Here is a 15,153-nt window from a genome sequence, read left to right as displayed (position 1 = left end):
CTTTTTTCTTCATCCTCTAATAACTTCTTTCGCTTGTCTTCATTCTTATATTCTTTTCTTGCCCAAATACTTTGTGCCTTTTTAAATTGCGATTTTGATATTATTTCAAACTTTTTTCCATTCTCGTGAGAATCTTGATAAATTGGTGGGAACGGTTCCCTTACTAAATAACGCATTGTTGCATAATGTAAAATTCCATTATTTCTTTATAGGAGAATTTTGTGTGTGTGTGTGTGTGTGTGTGTGTGTGTGTGTGTGTGTGTGTGTGTGTGTGTGTGTGTGTGTGTGTGTGTGTGTGTGTGTGTGTGTGTGTGTGTGTGTGTGATTTTAATTTTATTAAAGTGTTTTATTCTACCTAATAAAGATTCAGAAAACTCCATCGCTGGCATGATACTTTTTGATAATAACTTCTCCTTTGTGCTTTACCTACTCTCAGCTAAGCTATCTTATTATATTCGTTTCCAATTTGTTAATCATGTTATAACTGCGTTTTAATTTATGGAAAGTAGAAGATTTATGGCAATTATATATTTGAAATTTCCAATAAGTGTTAGTTCGATTACGGTAGAACTAATAAGAATAAATGTGTTGTGTAAGCATTAAAGCTCTACGATTTGATCTATCTGTACCTGATGCAACCTATATCAGTACCTAATGCAACATATATTTTATAATAATTAGTAAAAATCTTTAAGTTTATTCATTTGTGGTTCTATCTATATTATCGTGTGTTTCCTTTAATTGTCGTTTAGACTGCTTGCGAGCGAATATATATAGTTGGATTGTGGTTGGATTGGACAATCATATTTGTTTCCTTATGTCATGGCAGGTTGCGTCGTTGTGCTGCGCGTTGATCACTGTAGTGGATATATCATAACATGTATCTGCATCCATCCCAACTCTCAACTTTTTAAGCGGAAGTGATATAGATACAGACAGACGTCTTTTTGTAATCGAAGAAAGCGACAAGTTGAACGAATTATATATATTTATATATATATATGTATATAGTTCTAGGACTATTCAGAAAATGTACAGTTATAATGCTTAAAAAATTACTTTCCTAAACGATGGCGGGATTGGAAAGTTACGAAAGAGTATATCGTGGGAAACCTGTGTCTAAATCTTGGGAAACTGGAAATAATTTTCCATATATTTACCATGGACAAGAGGTTATTCGTCCTTTAGATGTTCCTGTTGTGCATCCTCTAGTCGAAGATAATCCACCTTCCGAAGGAGGTCAGTTTTATTGAAATAAGTATATTTATGCGTAAAATCTATTGAAATATAACAAAAGTTCTGTTATTGTTTTGCGTGAATAAAGAGACTTTAATCTGAAACTTTGTATTTCAGATCTTACCGTAAAGAAATATATGGTAGCTAGTTGTGGATTAGCAACCTTAATTACAGAAACTTTATTAGTTCATCCCCTTATTGTTCTAAGACGGCAGTGCCAAGTAAATCCTGGATTGAGCAAATATCATATAATACCAATCACTTTGGTACCTGTGGTCATACGTCTCCATCAAACTCAAGGAATAAATACATTATGGAAAGGAATTGGATCGGTGCTGCTTGTAAAAGGGATGTTGTTAGCTATCGAAGATTTCATTTCTAAAATAACACCATGGCCAAAGTAAGGTGATCCTTATATATACAATAAATGCTTATTTTTCAGTTTCTAATGAGAATAAATGATAGTTTCTTCTTTATTTTCATAATGCTAAATACATGATGTTGATGATGATGATAATGATGATGATGATAATAATAATAATAATAATAATAATAATAATAATAATAATAAATGATAATGAAATATTTATTAATTTCAGAGAAATAACATGTAATAGTTCACTGAAAGCATTTGGACAACATATCCTTCTTAAATGGTAATAATATATTAGTATATGTCAAATGTTCTTTGGTATAAATTCGTAACACGAAATTAATAGAAGATATGATAGTATTTCTTTAGGTTTAGTAGCACCATTCTATTCTGCATCATTAGTAGAGACGGTACAATCTGAAATTGCATCTGAAAGCCCTGGCATATTGGATGTTTTTCGAGATGGTGCAATTCGTTTAGTTGAAGTGAGCAACAAAGGCAGACTAATTCCCATTTATTCTCTTCTACCGCCAACAATTGCTTATGGAGTATCTAAATATCTTTTCACTCTAGCCGTTCAAGGAGTTACTAGTCGTATTATGCATATTAGACAAAAGCAGTCTCAAGAGTTAAGAGTGAGTCTTATATATTGATAATAATTTAAGAAAATATTTACTTTGAAGTAAGTATCGAATTCGTTAAATTATATGCACTGAATGTTATTTGTATGTCTTGTCAAGGGTGCATATAGCAGAGACTTGCTGTCAGAGACTGTTACACAAGATATAGAATTACAGTCGTCGTTAGTTTCTACGTTCCTGGCAGAAGCATTGTTTTATCCTTGGGAAACGGTGATTCATAGACTTCATCTTCAAGGTACGCGAACCATCATCGACAACTTGGATACAGGTCGTAGCGTGACACCGCTATTGACAGGATATAGCAGTGCAAGAGACTGTTACAGTACGATTATATCTACCGAGGGACCCCTTGGTCTATACAAAGGATTTGGTGCTCTTATGTTAGAATTTACAGTAAATATTATAATAGTGCGGGTTATTAAATGGGCTTTCACAGAATTACGAACAGTACTAAGACCAAAACCAAAATCACGAGAGCCCATCAATACACGAGAGCCCGCTCCACATTGGTACTACAACAACATATAAAACAGCATCAACTTTAGTATTACCTTTTATGTTATTATATAGACTGTACTATACTTATACATGCATAGGCATGAAATTGCTACACTGTAGTGAGTTGGTTATTCTCTTCTTTTGTTATTGCCAAATTAGATCAATAATTTAATGCTTTCAGTAATTTTGAACATTTTAATATCTTTTGATTCATTATGGAATAATCAAGCGAATAAAATTTCCAAACTATTGTGTACGTGTAATTTATGATACTTAAATATATATATCAACGAGGAATAAAAGAATTTTAGAATTGAATTATTGTGATATTTCATAGACGTATACATGCAAAAAGTATATTTATTTCACGAACTTTTTAGAATGATTCATTTCACTTAAAATACTTACGTTATAAGTATTGAAAACACTGTAAAGATGCAAGTTATGAAACTATGCTAGCTGTGGGAAATATTGTACCATTTCGTTATTATTTTTAGCTCTTAACAGTGGAAAAATAAGTGTATCGATACTCTGAAAACTAATATCACACAGCATTTACTTTCAACATTTGTTTTATACAACAATTTTATATGTGTACAATCTTTTTTTAACTTGCATCATATATTACACAGCCTTTCATTTACACCTAGTTTTCATATATGTAAAATAAAATGAAACAATCGACGAGAATATATATATCTATCGCTAACTAATGCTTAATAATTCTAAATCTTCAGAAAGTACAGACAGTTTCAGAAATCTTAATTTCTTTCCCATTTTATCCGATACGTTATCAAAATTGATGATCTCTCTCTCTCTCTCTCTATATATATATATATATATATATATATATATATATATATATATATATATATATATATATATATATATAACCTATATATATATATATACATATATTTAAAATATTATTTACTCTCAACTTTAAAACTTAAACATAGTTTGTTTAATATGATTTAATATTTCATAAAAAACCTGTTTCCTAAATTCTTGTTCAAAGTGTTTTAATTGTTTAAAGATAATCTCAAAATGAAAGAGAGTCAAGTCTATTTCATACAATTTTTCAGTTCTAACAAGATGTGTATTTATATGTGTATAACAATATATGATGAATTTGTACTAGCTTCGTGTAATCTTGATCGTATAGTTGTAATTGTTTTGCATATTTTAGTAACTATAATGTAATATATATGCGTGAATCATTTACATTGTATATATTACACAATATTGTACAATACCTAAATATTAACAGATGTTATCCACTAATTGCGTTTTCTATCTGCGTTACAATAATATGTAGAACAGACGCGTAGATATCATAATTGTAAAACGCTAAAATATTACGTTAAATTTATTTTTGCATAATAGTAGTAGCAATCCGAGTATCTTTTGCTTTTAATTTATATGATCTCAATCTACTAAAATCACGATAAAATTTCCGTTCACTTTTATAAGTGAAAATTTGTGTGTAGGCGCGTGTACACACGCGCGTGTATCTAGAAATAATTCAATAACAAACTTGTCGATATTGTTACGAATTGCTTGAACACAGAGTAAATTGCATACCACAATCGATTTGTTTTATCTGCATTCGTACTGCATGCGGTACAAATTAATACAGAATAATTATAATTGCATAATCTCCTAGTGTTATTTGCATTTTGTTCTTTCTTCTCCTTAATGTTATCCATGTGGCATAATCTTGTTTTGTTAAAGAAACATAGATTATAATGAACACATATTATTCACAAATTTGTGTTAGATTGAAAACTATTATCGTAAGATATAGTTTTGAACAATTTTTTCAAGAAATCGATCAGATGTGTGGCAGGTTCTTAATATGAATTATATGTTAATTGTGTATATGCTGAGCGTGTAATTCCTCCTCGGTGACATCACCTCTTCTAATGTACTGTGCTTTTTCTTGTCCTCGTACACATCCTTCAGTTACGTGGACTGACATTACATCGCTACCTGGCACTTCGAACATGGGCTCCAGAAGCAGTGATTCCATGATAGCTCGCAGCCCTCTTGCGCCAGTTTTCTTCTCCATTGCTAATGACGCTATCGCGTTTAAAGCCTCCGTGGTGAACGTCAATTCTACCTGTAAACACATATACATATATATGTAAACAACTCGTGAATCTTAAATTACGTATACGTATATGCGTTGAGCAAATCTGATTGTAAGTAGCACGACGAAACGATTTAATTTGTACCTTGTCCATTGAGAATAACATTTGATATTGAGGCACCATGGCATTTTGAGGTTCGGTCAGTATTCTAACAAGCATATCTCTGTCGAGGGTATGAAATGGTACCAGGACTGGAAATCTGCCAACAAATTCAGGAATCATACCAAAATCAATTAAATCTCTTGCTTCGACTTGTTGTAACAGCAAATCCTTCTCTTTGTTATCTCTTTCCGTAGAGGGTGACATGTTTGCGACGTCTGCTAAATTCGCAGCTCTTCTTCCTGGACTCTCAGAAGACGGCGATGCACCAAATCCAAGATACTTTTCAGTTTTACGTCGCAAAATCAATCTATCTAATCCATTGTACGCGCCAGAAGCAACAAATAAAATATTCGTAGTATCGATTTGTAATGTATCACCGCGTAATTTTCTAGAGCTATTTCTTTCCGGTACGTTCACAATCGTACCCTCTAACATTTTTAACATTCCCTGCTGTACACCTTCTCCGCCAACGTCTCGCAGTTGATGTATGCCGGGAACAGCGCCAATTTTATCAACTTCATCTAAGAATACGATACCCATTTGCGCTCTGTCCACTACGTAATTTGCATCCTGAAGCAATTTTGCGATAACGCTTTCTATATCTTCACCAACGTACCCTGCTTGTGTCAGCGTCGTGCAATCACAAATAGCAAAAGGTACATCGAGACATTGAGCTATTGTTTGAGCGAGCAACGTTTTCCCGCTACCAGTTGGGCCAAGTAACAAGATGTTACTTTTCTCCAACTTCAATTGATGTTGTTTACTATCAAGGATATCAGATCCAGAGACTGATTGATTTTCTGTTGATTTATACTCGTTTCCTGTAGGATATTGCTGGAATCCAACGCCGAGCGAATTTCCAATAGTTGAAATATGTAGTAAGTCTACGGTATAACGAAGAATGAATGTCATTCGTTAAATGAAATATCTACGTATACAAATAAATGTTTGGTTGATTAGACTAGAAACAATGTTATTTACACCATTATTTATTAGTATAAAATCTATCTAGAACTGAATATTATTTAATTATTCTCAGTCGGACGTGTTATATCATATTTCTATATTGGATTATGTACAAAATGGGGAAACTATTATTTACGTGGTTTAAGACCTCTATGAGTGAAGGGATGATTCAAATCTTGTGTACCACTTGCATTAATAGAACCTTGCATTGAATTCTGCACTGGAAAGTTATTATAGATTCGTTTGTAGTGATTATAAACAGCGACGCTCAAAACTTTTTTAGCATATTCTTGACCTACAACATGTTTGTTTAGGTACTCAAAAATCTGAAAATACCGATACATATTAATACCTGTCATAATAACTTATTGTACAATAATATACAAAGTTCTCTGCTGTTTAGAATAATAATACTAGCCTATAATATACTATCATATAAAATCATTACCTTCTTTGGTGGTGGTGGTGGTTTTCTATAAAATCCTTGTTTTGTATCATCTGGCCTTAAAGCTTCTTTAAGGCTTCTTTTTGAATCTACCTCCGATAGAACGACGAAAAAGTGATGACATTTCTCGCACTTGACAAACCTTGTTGATGCTGACCAAAAATATGTTTTTATACCATAGATAACTCTAGATCATCTCCATAGTTAGTTATCTCATGCAGAAAACCATTCAAGTATTATTCACTTACACACAAAAGTTTCTACGTGTGTACAAGGATCACCACATTTTGGACATGTAAGAGTATTTTTCTTCCCACCGCCATTTCCAGTGGATGACGCACCACTGTTAGTATCTTTACCAGGTGGAGTAGGTTCGGAGGGTGCTTTTCCCAAAGTGGTACCAACCGTCAACGATCTAATCACAGCTACTCTTACGATTTTGTGAACTAATACAGAAAGAAATAATCATTTATATTTAAGCCAGACTAAACAATCGCTAATACATAGTTTTCAAATGTAGTATAGATTGTCTACTAACCATGATTTGCCATATGATTTGAAGATGCAATGCGGCTGGCACTGGTTAAGCAGCAACGAACGCAGCTCATCTTTGTTTGTTTTTATTACGCAAACAAAATGTGGAAAGCAAAGAAAGTGGTTCTGCATTAATTATCAGACACGCTTGAGATAAAATCTATGTAAAAACAAAAGATATTAAAACAAGATAGATTGATCTTTTTTAAAGGAAAATTGAAATCAGAAATTAGAAAATCTCAATTAATGTAATCAAAGATATTAAACGTATTATACGTGCAAATAGTATAATTTTGTACATTAACGATTTGTACAAGAGATCACGGAAGATTGAATGTAAAGTAGAAGAAGACATTATAGACAAAAAATATAAACTATATATAAAACTGGACAGAGTTACCCAAATAGCATGAAATCTATATATGTATAAAAATTGTATGCTTCTTTCATTGAATAACGAACAATAAGAATAATCATTATGACAAAAAAAAAGAAAAAAAAAGAGTACAAAAGAAACATTAATAATAGTATCAGTTGATCTATTTGAACGACGAAATTGCAACTTTGATGTATGCATAGGAAAGCAAAATACGAACACAGAGGCAATGTCAATGTAAAAATAAACAGTGACAACTTGTAGTTAACGAAAGTACTAAAATATCGAAGATACTAACCTGACAAATAAACACTAATGCATAAACAGTTTCTTATTATTCATAATTTATTCATCTCTTCCACGAAACATATGTAGAAAATCCAATAATCCAAAAAATCTTGTGTAAATTGGTTACCGCGAATGGAACAAGGAAAGAAATTAATCTATAAACACGACCGTCTGACATATCGCGTTACAAGGTGCAATAATCGCTCGAAGCATGATTCAAGGTCATTTGTTGACTGTCCTCCGAAATTTTCCGATGTTATTATATTTACTTTGTTAAAATTCGTTTGAAAACAATGTTCAATTTACCTCCATGTCAATGAAATATCTAGAAACCACCGACCAAAATATTGAAGAATTATATGGTATGATCTTGTACACACGTACCTACATACGTGGCGAATATAGTATATATTCAGTCTATCACGATCGTGATAAACTCTCTGACTGATGGATGATATACGCTGTTTCCAATTACTCAAACGAACAATTGTTCTATACCAAATCGTTCGATTTCTTCTTTGAATGGGATTATTTTTTCATATATTTACTGTTAGATTTCTTGATAAAAGTTTATCAATGTTCTTAACGCGAGCACACACTACACACAATGACGTTTTTACGAAATAACGAAACGTCAGTACGTCTGTGCATATGGTCACTCGAGGGCGCTTAATATCTTCTGTGTACGTATTACTGCTTATACGTACATAAACATATCCAAGTAGTTACGTATTTGGTAGCGAGTATTAAACGCGTATCAATAATTATAGTTCTATTTACCTTGAAGTTAATTGTAATAAATTTTTCAAATAATTTTAACCAATCGTAAATTTAGCTCACTGATTCTTTCCTATGCTCCATCCTCACCCCTCCTCTTTTTCTACCATTTCTGTTTTCGGTTAAAAAGCGTATAGTTCGTTTTTCCCCACTGCAACTTGAACTATAGTAAATTACGTTGTACTACGTACATACGTATGTATGTATATATATGTCATGTATATGTATGTCATGTCGTATTGTGTACCGTAGTACCGTGTAAAAAGAGACAAAAAACGGCGATATAAAAGAGTGCATTGTTTATTTCGTTGATGCTTTATTGCTATTAATTGTAATTGTACCTAAATATTCAATATTTGGGTACAATTGTTCTCAAACGTATAACGCAAAAAGGATGGAAATAAATAACGAGGTACGTCATTAACATGCTTTTAGTACAGAATTGATTTGCTAAAATTCGCATGCAAACGATTGTTTTTAATTATTTTGCATCGTATAAAGATGTTTTACCATCTGTTATTAATTTTCTAGATTGTTCTATTAAGACAATGCATTCGTCAGGCTCGTATCTGTGTAATAAATAAACTGATCAGAGAAGCGAAAAGGTTACGGAGTGGTAACGGTAATGAAAAACAATTGGAAAAAAATAAGAATAAGGCGGATAAACTTTTAAGGGAAGTATTTGCGTTAAAAGGTATTAAAGACGATGAGATATCAAAATTCGGAATTACTAGGTTTAAATGCCTGCAAGACATATTACAAAACACACACACTGACGATGGAACTCGGGCTATGGCGAAAGTTGTTCGTTACAAGTCTTTAAGTTCGAAAATACTAGAATTTCAGGAAAAGTTTCCAGACTACAGTGAACATATTTCGTTGAGGAAACAGAGGCATTCGTCGAAAAGAAAAGGGCCTACAGATGTCCTAAAAAAGCATTCGAACCAATCACAATGCGATACAAACAACACCGTAGAAAAAGTGTACGAAGGGAACACAAAAATTGCAGGTGATGTTACATCTTCCGCTGATGTACCTTGTGAAAAAAGGAGGAAGGTTAACGGAGAATGTAGAAGATTATCGGAAGGAAGGGAATTGAATACAGAATCTAAAGACGACGGAGGTAGTTCAAGGAGGATATTAAAAATGCAAGATGTAGAGATAGACCGTAGGTCTGACCAAAGTTCTAGGACTGTCACTAAAGTCATTAGCAACGAGGCCACCGTTAAACCATTCATGGAAGTTTTGCAAGAAATAGAAGAACAAACTGGTAAATACAAGGAAACTAAAAATCAGCAGTGTTGTAACGAAACAGCGGAATCATTAAAAAACACAGATGACTTTTTTTTACATAGAAATAAAGTAACTTTGGGTTCAAGCGATACTCTGTTTTCTAAAGAGATAAACACTAGCGGTCAACATCATATTAGTCGTGATATATTTAAGTTGCGTGAAAATAAAGAGAAAAAGTATAAACTGTATAACGAAAACACATACAAAGAGAGAAAGGGGGGTAGAGGACGAAAAATGAACTGTGCAAACATTATTCATGATCAAAGTGGCGTGACAGAGAGAAGCGATACACATTGGAAGCGAAATAAGAAAGATACGCAAGTTAAAGAAGAGGAGAAAATTAATAAAATAAGTTGTCCAGTATATGAAAATCTACATCCTTCCTGGATCGCAAAGAAGAAGCAACAAGATATTATGAAACAGGGGTTTCAAGGGAAAAAGATTAAATTTGATGAAAACTAAATAACTACTTTCGACATCTCTATTAAATACATTTGTTGTATAATTTTCGAAATGAAGGAACAACGTTATGTTAATTTTAATAAACGGTGATCGATATATTGAGAAGGAAAGTTGTAGTTGAACATTTTAAAGTGAAATTGACATCAATTGCAAACACAACGAATACAGCTGAAAATGATTGTTAAGTCCTTAATAACTGAAAGATTTTACTCTTGTTTTTATTCAATTAATCTCATTTCAATAATCAGTATAGAAAATGGATATCGGTATACACATAGATCATATTATGGTTGAAAGTGTGTATTTTAATTTCAGATATATGGTAAATAATGTGCGTCCAGCGCTTAAAGTCCCTCTATCCGGCCTCTCTCTCTCTCTCTCGCTCTCTCTCTCTCTCTCTCTCTCTCTCTCTCCCTCCCTCCCTCTCAAGCTAATATTGCTCCTTTCCCAAGCAAATATCGTTCCTTTCTTTTCTTGATGCCTTGTTCATTTGTTGCTCCAACATACTGTACGTCGTAATACCGTATGCCGTAATATATACCAATCACAAAAACATAAGAGAATCGTATCGACAGAGTTCAATGGAATTAACTTAAAGTATTAAAGTAGATTGACTTTCGTATAATTTTCTTTGAAACTTTGACGATACGTTATTTAATATATTTAAACAGCCTGGCTTTATCGAAATAGAAATATTCAAGTTTGAAAGTTTTATCTCCTATAATCGCTATAGTAAGCCGCTGCAAAAATGACTTTTCGATTAAGTAGAGAAAAATCGTTGTTAAAAAAATTGTTAAAAAGCTAATATGTTACGTGAAATGACTAGAAGAGCGTTTTTTTAAAGAAAACTTTAGCCCGCACCTCACTGTTCTCGAAAAGAAGTAAAAATAAAAGTGAAATATGTAATACTGGTAATTTCGGCGTTCGAAATGGCATATATGTAATTGTAACGTGAAGTTGCAATTATGTCGATGTCTGAATTGTTTGTTAGTGTGCGCGCGTAGAAAATACAAACTGCTAAAGAATTTCTTCCTAGAGTGTTTGACTCTTGAAAGATATTCGCGCTATAAACACCTTAATGAGCACGTGTGCAAAACAATCGAATTTAACATCAATTTAATACTAATTACTTTTTCATCTTTTCTCAGGTTCTAATACATTCAATACAATATTTCTGCACTGTAATCGTAGCTGCGCGTTTCTATCGCTGCTTTTTGCTATTCAGAAAAATATATTCAAAACAGATTATTTTGTCCAAGTAGCGTAGTTCTTACACTATCGTAAAACTGGTTTGAAACTTTTTCATCTGACTGGTTTTTTTCTATCATTTTGAGTATCTATTTAAGTTATATTATTTAAGGTTCAACACTTCGTACAGTTTGTTTCAATGTACATATGTAGCTCTCGATATTTTTATATTCAGCTGTTTGACTCGATGATGGCGAAAAGTTGAATTTTTATAAATTAATTTTAACGTGGAAATGTTAGGATATTTAGAAACGTAACGTGCCGGATCGCGCGTACGGCGAATGGTACACAGACTGAGTGGGAAGTCGTATGACAGAGGTGCATAGAGTATAGAGTAGGTTTCAGTATTATTTATCCAGTATTATTTATTCTTGGATAGAGTGCGTTGTTTTTCCGCGTGCATAACCAGTTGAGAATCCACAGGTAAACCTTTACGTCGACGGACTGCATCTATATATTTTTTAGCTCTGTTCTCGCTATCTGCTTTGTCACCGAAGTGTAGGTACTCCTCGTCCGTGGAAGGCGTCCAATAAGGGTCTTGCTCGATAACCTATTATTAAAAAAAGAAAAAAAAAAAGAAAAACCTGTTATATCAAAATTGCAATGTAAAGCGCCGAAATAGTTTGTTTCTTAACGAGATATATGTATGTACACATGTCACGTTACGTTATAGATTGCTATTTAACGCGATGAGTAACGTGTATGGTGTTAACAGAAGCGAAAGTATGCTGCTGCAATTAGGACGCTGTACTTTAAGGCACACAAAATTTGTTCACTAAATAACATGTTTAACACGTTAACTAATTACATTAAATTAATTAATTACAATAGATCCCAAGATTTCTATCAAATGGTAAAACAACAGCAACACGAAGTAATCGAATAAAACTTTAAATTATTTGCATTTATTTATCAGCATATTGTTTGTGAAATAGCTAGAAGAGCAATATAAACAAACAAATGAAGCGTGTTTACGAGAGGAAAGAGAGGATCACTTTGACTCGTTGGGATAATTAATAACTGATTAACCATGATATAACTCTATAACCTATATATATATATATATATATATATATATATATGTCGGAGATGAAAGAACACCGGAGTCTTTGGAATTTTGATTAATCCCGCAACATTGTAACCTAGAGTCTACTATAGCTGTAATTAAACAATTGTAGTTATTCAATCCGATTGTAATTGTTCGAGAGTTGTGATAATGAGCTTGGGCTCGAGGCGACAGCCAGTCGCCGAACGTAGCCGCGGTCACGGGATGAACGCCTTGTCTAACAAAGGCATGGAATAATTCTATAGCTCTCCTTGAAAAGGAAATAGTTGTAACACTCGACAGTAAACATTCCAACGGTCTCTGTCCCGTAGCTCGCCACACGCAGACCCTATTCTTCGAGTAAGATGATAGCCAGATGTCGATGCGTCTCCGCAGTACATGTTCGGCTAGCCCGAGGGCCCGTTATAAATCTTAAGATTTAGTCAACTAAGGTCCTTCAAACAGACAAACAGTCTTTGTCCCAACTACGGGAAAATAGGGGAGACCTATTTTTCAACGAGCGACGTCTCCCACTGGCAACTTTCCCTCGAGGGCGGCTAGCATCTTTTTCTAACCACCAATATGGAGATTGACCAATTAGCAGCAACGCCAGTTTCCCTTACTTTCTGAACGAAGGCTTTCCTCGACGAATCCGATGATCTCGTGTCCTTAGACACACCCCAATATAGTTTTTCCTCTGTGGCATCATCGGGACGGGAAAGGCATTCTCTCTCGCGATCTCATCGATGAAAAGAGCACTCCTTTACGACCAGTGAATATTACGGGTCCGACTTAGATTTTGTGAGTACGTTCATCTATCATCCCGTCGACCGCGGATTCGTTATTGAACCTAGGATCATTGTCATTAGTTTCTCGAGTATCTAATTACCATGGTTACTTGTCCGGTTCTATGATAATCGTATTTGCACTAGCCAATGTCTTCTCTATTGCATAATGACGACGTGTAATCCAAACGAAGATTCGTTTCACGCCCCTAACCCTAATTCTAATGTAAACCCGACATATATATATAGGGTTATATATATAGGGTTATATATATATATATATATATATATATATATATATATATATATATATATATATATATATATATATATATATATATATATATATATATATATATATATATATATATATATATATATATATATATATATATATATATATATATATATATATATATATATATATATATATATATATGATGGATTTCCATCGTCAGCAATAATTGAACGATGCGAATGGAATAACGCGACGAAGAAACACGGGAAAACATCGAGATATTGTCTGCGTGTTCTCTTTATATGGAAAAACTTGCCTCCCAATGACTGAAAACCAGTTGAGGACTAGCCAGCCCGGATGTCTGTGTTCGCAGTTCTCTGGCAAGTTGAAAGCTCTCTGGCACAGGTAAAGTCGCAAGCACGCGAAACTGTCCACCGAATCCGAGAGCACTTTCCGCGGCAACTACACGGCCTTGTCTCTTTCCAAATGCCGCATACAGTTTTCCTGAAACAAAATCAAACCTATTAGAGTTACGCATGTATTATAGAATTCATTCGCAGGGAATAATTTAGTTCGGTAGCTTGTGGTGAGAGAAAATGTTCTGGCTATACATTATTTTTCTGCCAGATTATTTCGATTTATAGAAAAGTGGAATATGGCGGCGAGTCATTGATAATGGTGTTATTTATCGAAAGGGTCTTTTTTCTGCTTTTATGGGAATAAAAACGGTTGATAAGGAAAGGAAATTGATAAACGAGGAAGATGGTTACGTCGATGGGTACCGTTCCATCGCTAGAATCGTGTGATTTCTTTTTCTGTTGGTCGATCGACATTCTTCCCTAGGACGGTGAAGACGTAGTTGCACTGCATTAAAAGTCGCAGCAAGGAGGATAGTTTCCGGTCGTAGGTTGCGGCACCTGCACTCGCCTGTCCTCTTCCATCCTTCTTTCATCGCCGGTACATGCAAGAATCTGGCGTATCTCCCCTTTTTTTACCTACTCGTAACGTTACGATCTCACCGTATACACAGGCATGGACACCAATACGCTGCGCTCTCGCGCGCTCTCTCTCACACACACACACACACACACACGCGCACACACACACACACACACACTCTACCATGCCGCAATCTCACTGTTGAGAGTTGAGAGTTTCACCTCTAACTAACTATACGTCCAACTCTACGATTCCCCTCTGCGACTTTTATCTCGATGCTCTACTCTTTCAGTCCCACCTTGCTCTCAAGCTCCTCGCCGAATCGTAACCGAGTCTCGTTCCCCTCTTCGATAGCAAGAATTCATTCATGCCACATACAGTGGTTCTCCGAACGAAGAGAGCGAACTTGTTGAAACGTTACGATGAATATCGTTCCTCGTTAAATGTGAAATCCACGCGAAGTAAAACGTTGTCTTCTAAAATTTAACGTGTATCGTCTAAGCCTTAAAAGATTGTACATGAAACCATAGCGATGAAACAAACTACATAAAGACTATAGAGCAAAACATTCAGATTTAGCATTTAGTAGATACGAGATTCGCTCGTTAAGATTATACGTTACGATTAAATAATATTTATAATAAAGAAATCTGTTGCGAAATATATGTAAAAGTTGAGGGAATAAGATAAAAATAAAGTAGGCATGAGACGAAACGAGACAAGATCAAATCGGATCAAATCGGATCGAATTGGA

At 34.1% G+C, this 15,153-nt stretch overlaps 4 protein-coding genes across 15 annotated transcripts in view; 2 read left to right on the top strand and 2 right to left on the bottom strand.

The window, feature by feature from the left end:
- The first annotated feature begins 910 nt into the window (after positions 1 to 910).
- LOC126873369 (mitochondrial outer membrane protein SLC25A46-like) lies at positions 911 to 3,066 on the top strand. Its single transcript, XM_050634162.1, has 5 exons — positions 911 to 1,239; positions 1,354 to 1,636; positions 1,836 to 1,892; positions 1,968 to 2,244; positions 2,350 to 3,066. Exons 1-5 carry the CDS (start codon positions 1,071 to 1,073, stop codon positions 2,776 to 2,778), a joined length of 1,215 nt encoding a protein of 404 aa, XP_050490119.1. The 5' UTR covers positions 911 to 1,070; the 3' UTR covers positions 2,779 to 3,066.
- A 221-nt stretch (positions 3,067 to 3,287) lies between these two features.
- On the bottom strand, positions 3,288 to 8,562 carry LOC126873305 (ATP-dependent Clp protease ATP-binding subunit clpX-like, mitochondrial). 10 transcript variants are annotated; one of them, XM_050634052.1, is made up of 8 exons: positions 8,453 to 8,537; positions 7,623 to 7,937; positions 6,953 to 7,108; positions 6,663 to 6,860; positions 6,418 to 6,566; positions 6,106 to 6,295; positions 4,986 to 5,887; positions 3,288 to 4,870 (listed from the first exon to the last, which is right to left on the bottom strand). In XM_050634052.1, exons 3-8 carry the CDS (start codon positions 7,020 to 7,022, stop codon positions 4,619 to 4,621), a joined length of 1,761 nt encoding a protein of 586 aa, XP_050490009.1. In that variant the 5' UTR covers positions 7,023 to 7,108; positions 7,623 to 7,937; positions 8,453 to 8,537; the 3' UTR covers positions 3,288 to 4,618. The 10 variants fall into 10 exon arrangements, with proteins under 10 accessions (XP_050490009.1, XP_050490022.1, XP_050490003.1 ...); XM_050634065.1 differs by having other exon boundaries at positions 7,623 to 7,721; positions 8,453 to 8,504; XM_050634046.1 differs by lacking the exon at positions 8,453 to 8,537 and adding an exon at positions 7,997 to 8,444.
- A 37-nt stretch (positions 8,563 to 8,599) lies between these two features.
- On the top strand, positions 8,600 to 10,254 carry LOC126873361 (uncharacterized). The gene is made up of 2 exons (XM_050634151.1): positions 8,600 to 8,801; positions 8,921 to 10,254. Exons 1-2 carry the CDS (start codon positions 8,784 to 8,786, stop codon positions 10,142 to 10,144), a joined length of 1,242 nt encoding a protein of 413 aa, XP_050490108.1. The 5' UTR covers positions 8,600 to 8,783; the 3' UTR covers positions 10,145 to 10,254.
- Positions 10,255 to 11,731: 1,477 nt separating this feature from the next.
- Positions 11,732 to 15,153, bottom strand: part of LOC126873267 (elongation factor-like GTPase 1) — a 29,332-nt gene continuing 25,910 nt past the window's right edge. For all 3 annotated transcript variants that reach the window (XM_050633976.1, XM_050633985.1, XM_050633991.1), the window contains 2 exons: positions 13,777 to 13,964; positions 11,732 to 11,942 (listed from right to left, as the gene is read on the bottom strand). In XM_050633976.1, the coding sequence (XP_050489933.1) occupies positions 11,754 to 11,942; positions 13,777 to 13,964 (377 nt within the window). In that variant the 3' untranslated portion in view covers positions 11,732 to 11,753. The remainder of the gene's footprint in view (positions 11,943 to 13,776; positions 13,965 to 15,153) is intronic.

This window comes from Bombus huntii, chromosome 2, assembly GCF_024542735.1.
Source record: "Bombus huntii isolate Logan2020A chromosome 2, iyBomHunt1.1, whole genome shotgun sequence".
NCBI lineage: Eukaryota > Metazoa > Arthropoda > Insecta > Hymenoptera > Apidae > Bombus > Bombus huntii.
The sequence above is the reverse complement of the archived record's forward strand: the minus strand, read 5'-3'. Positions and strand labels throughout refer to the sequence as shown.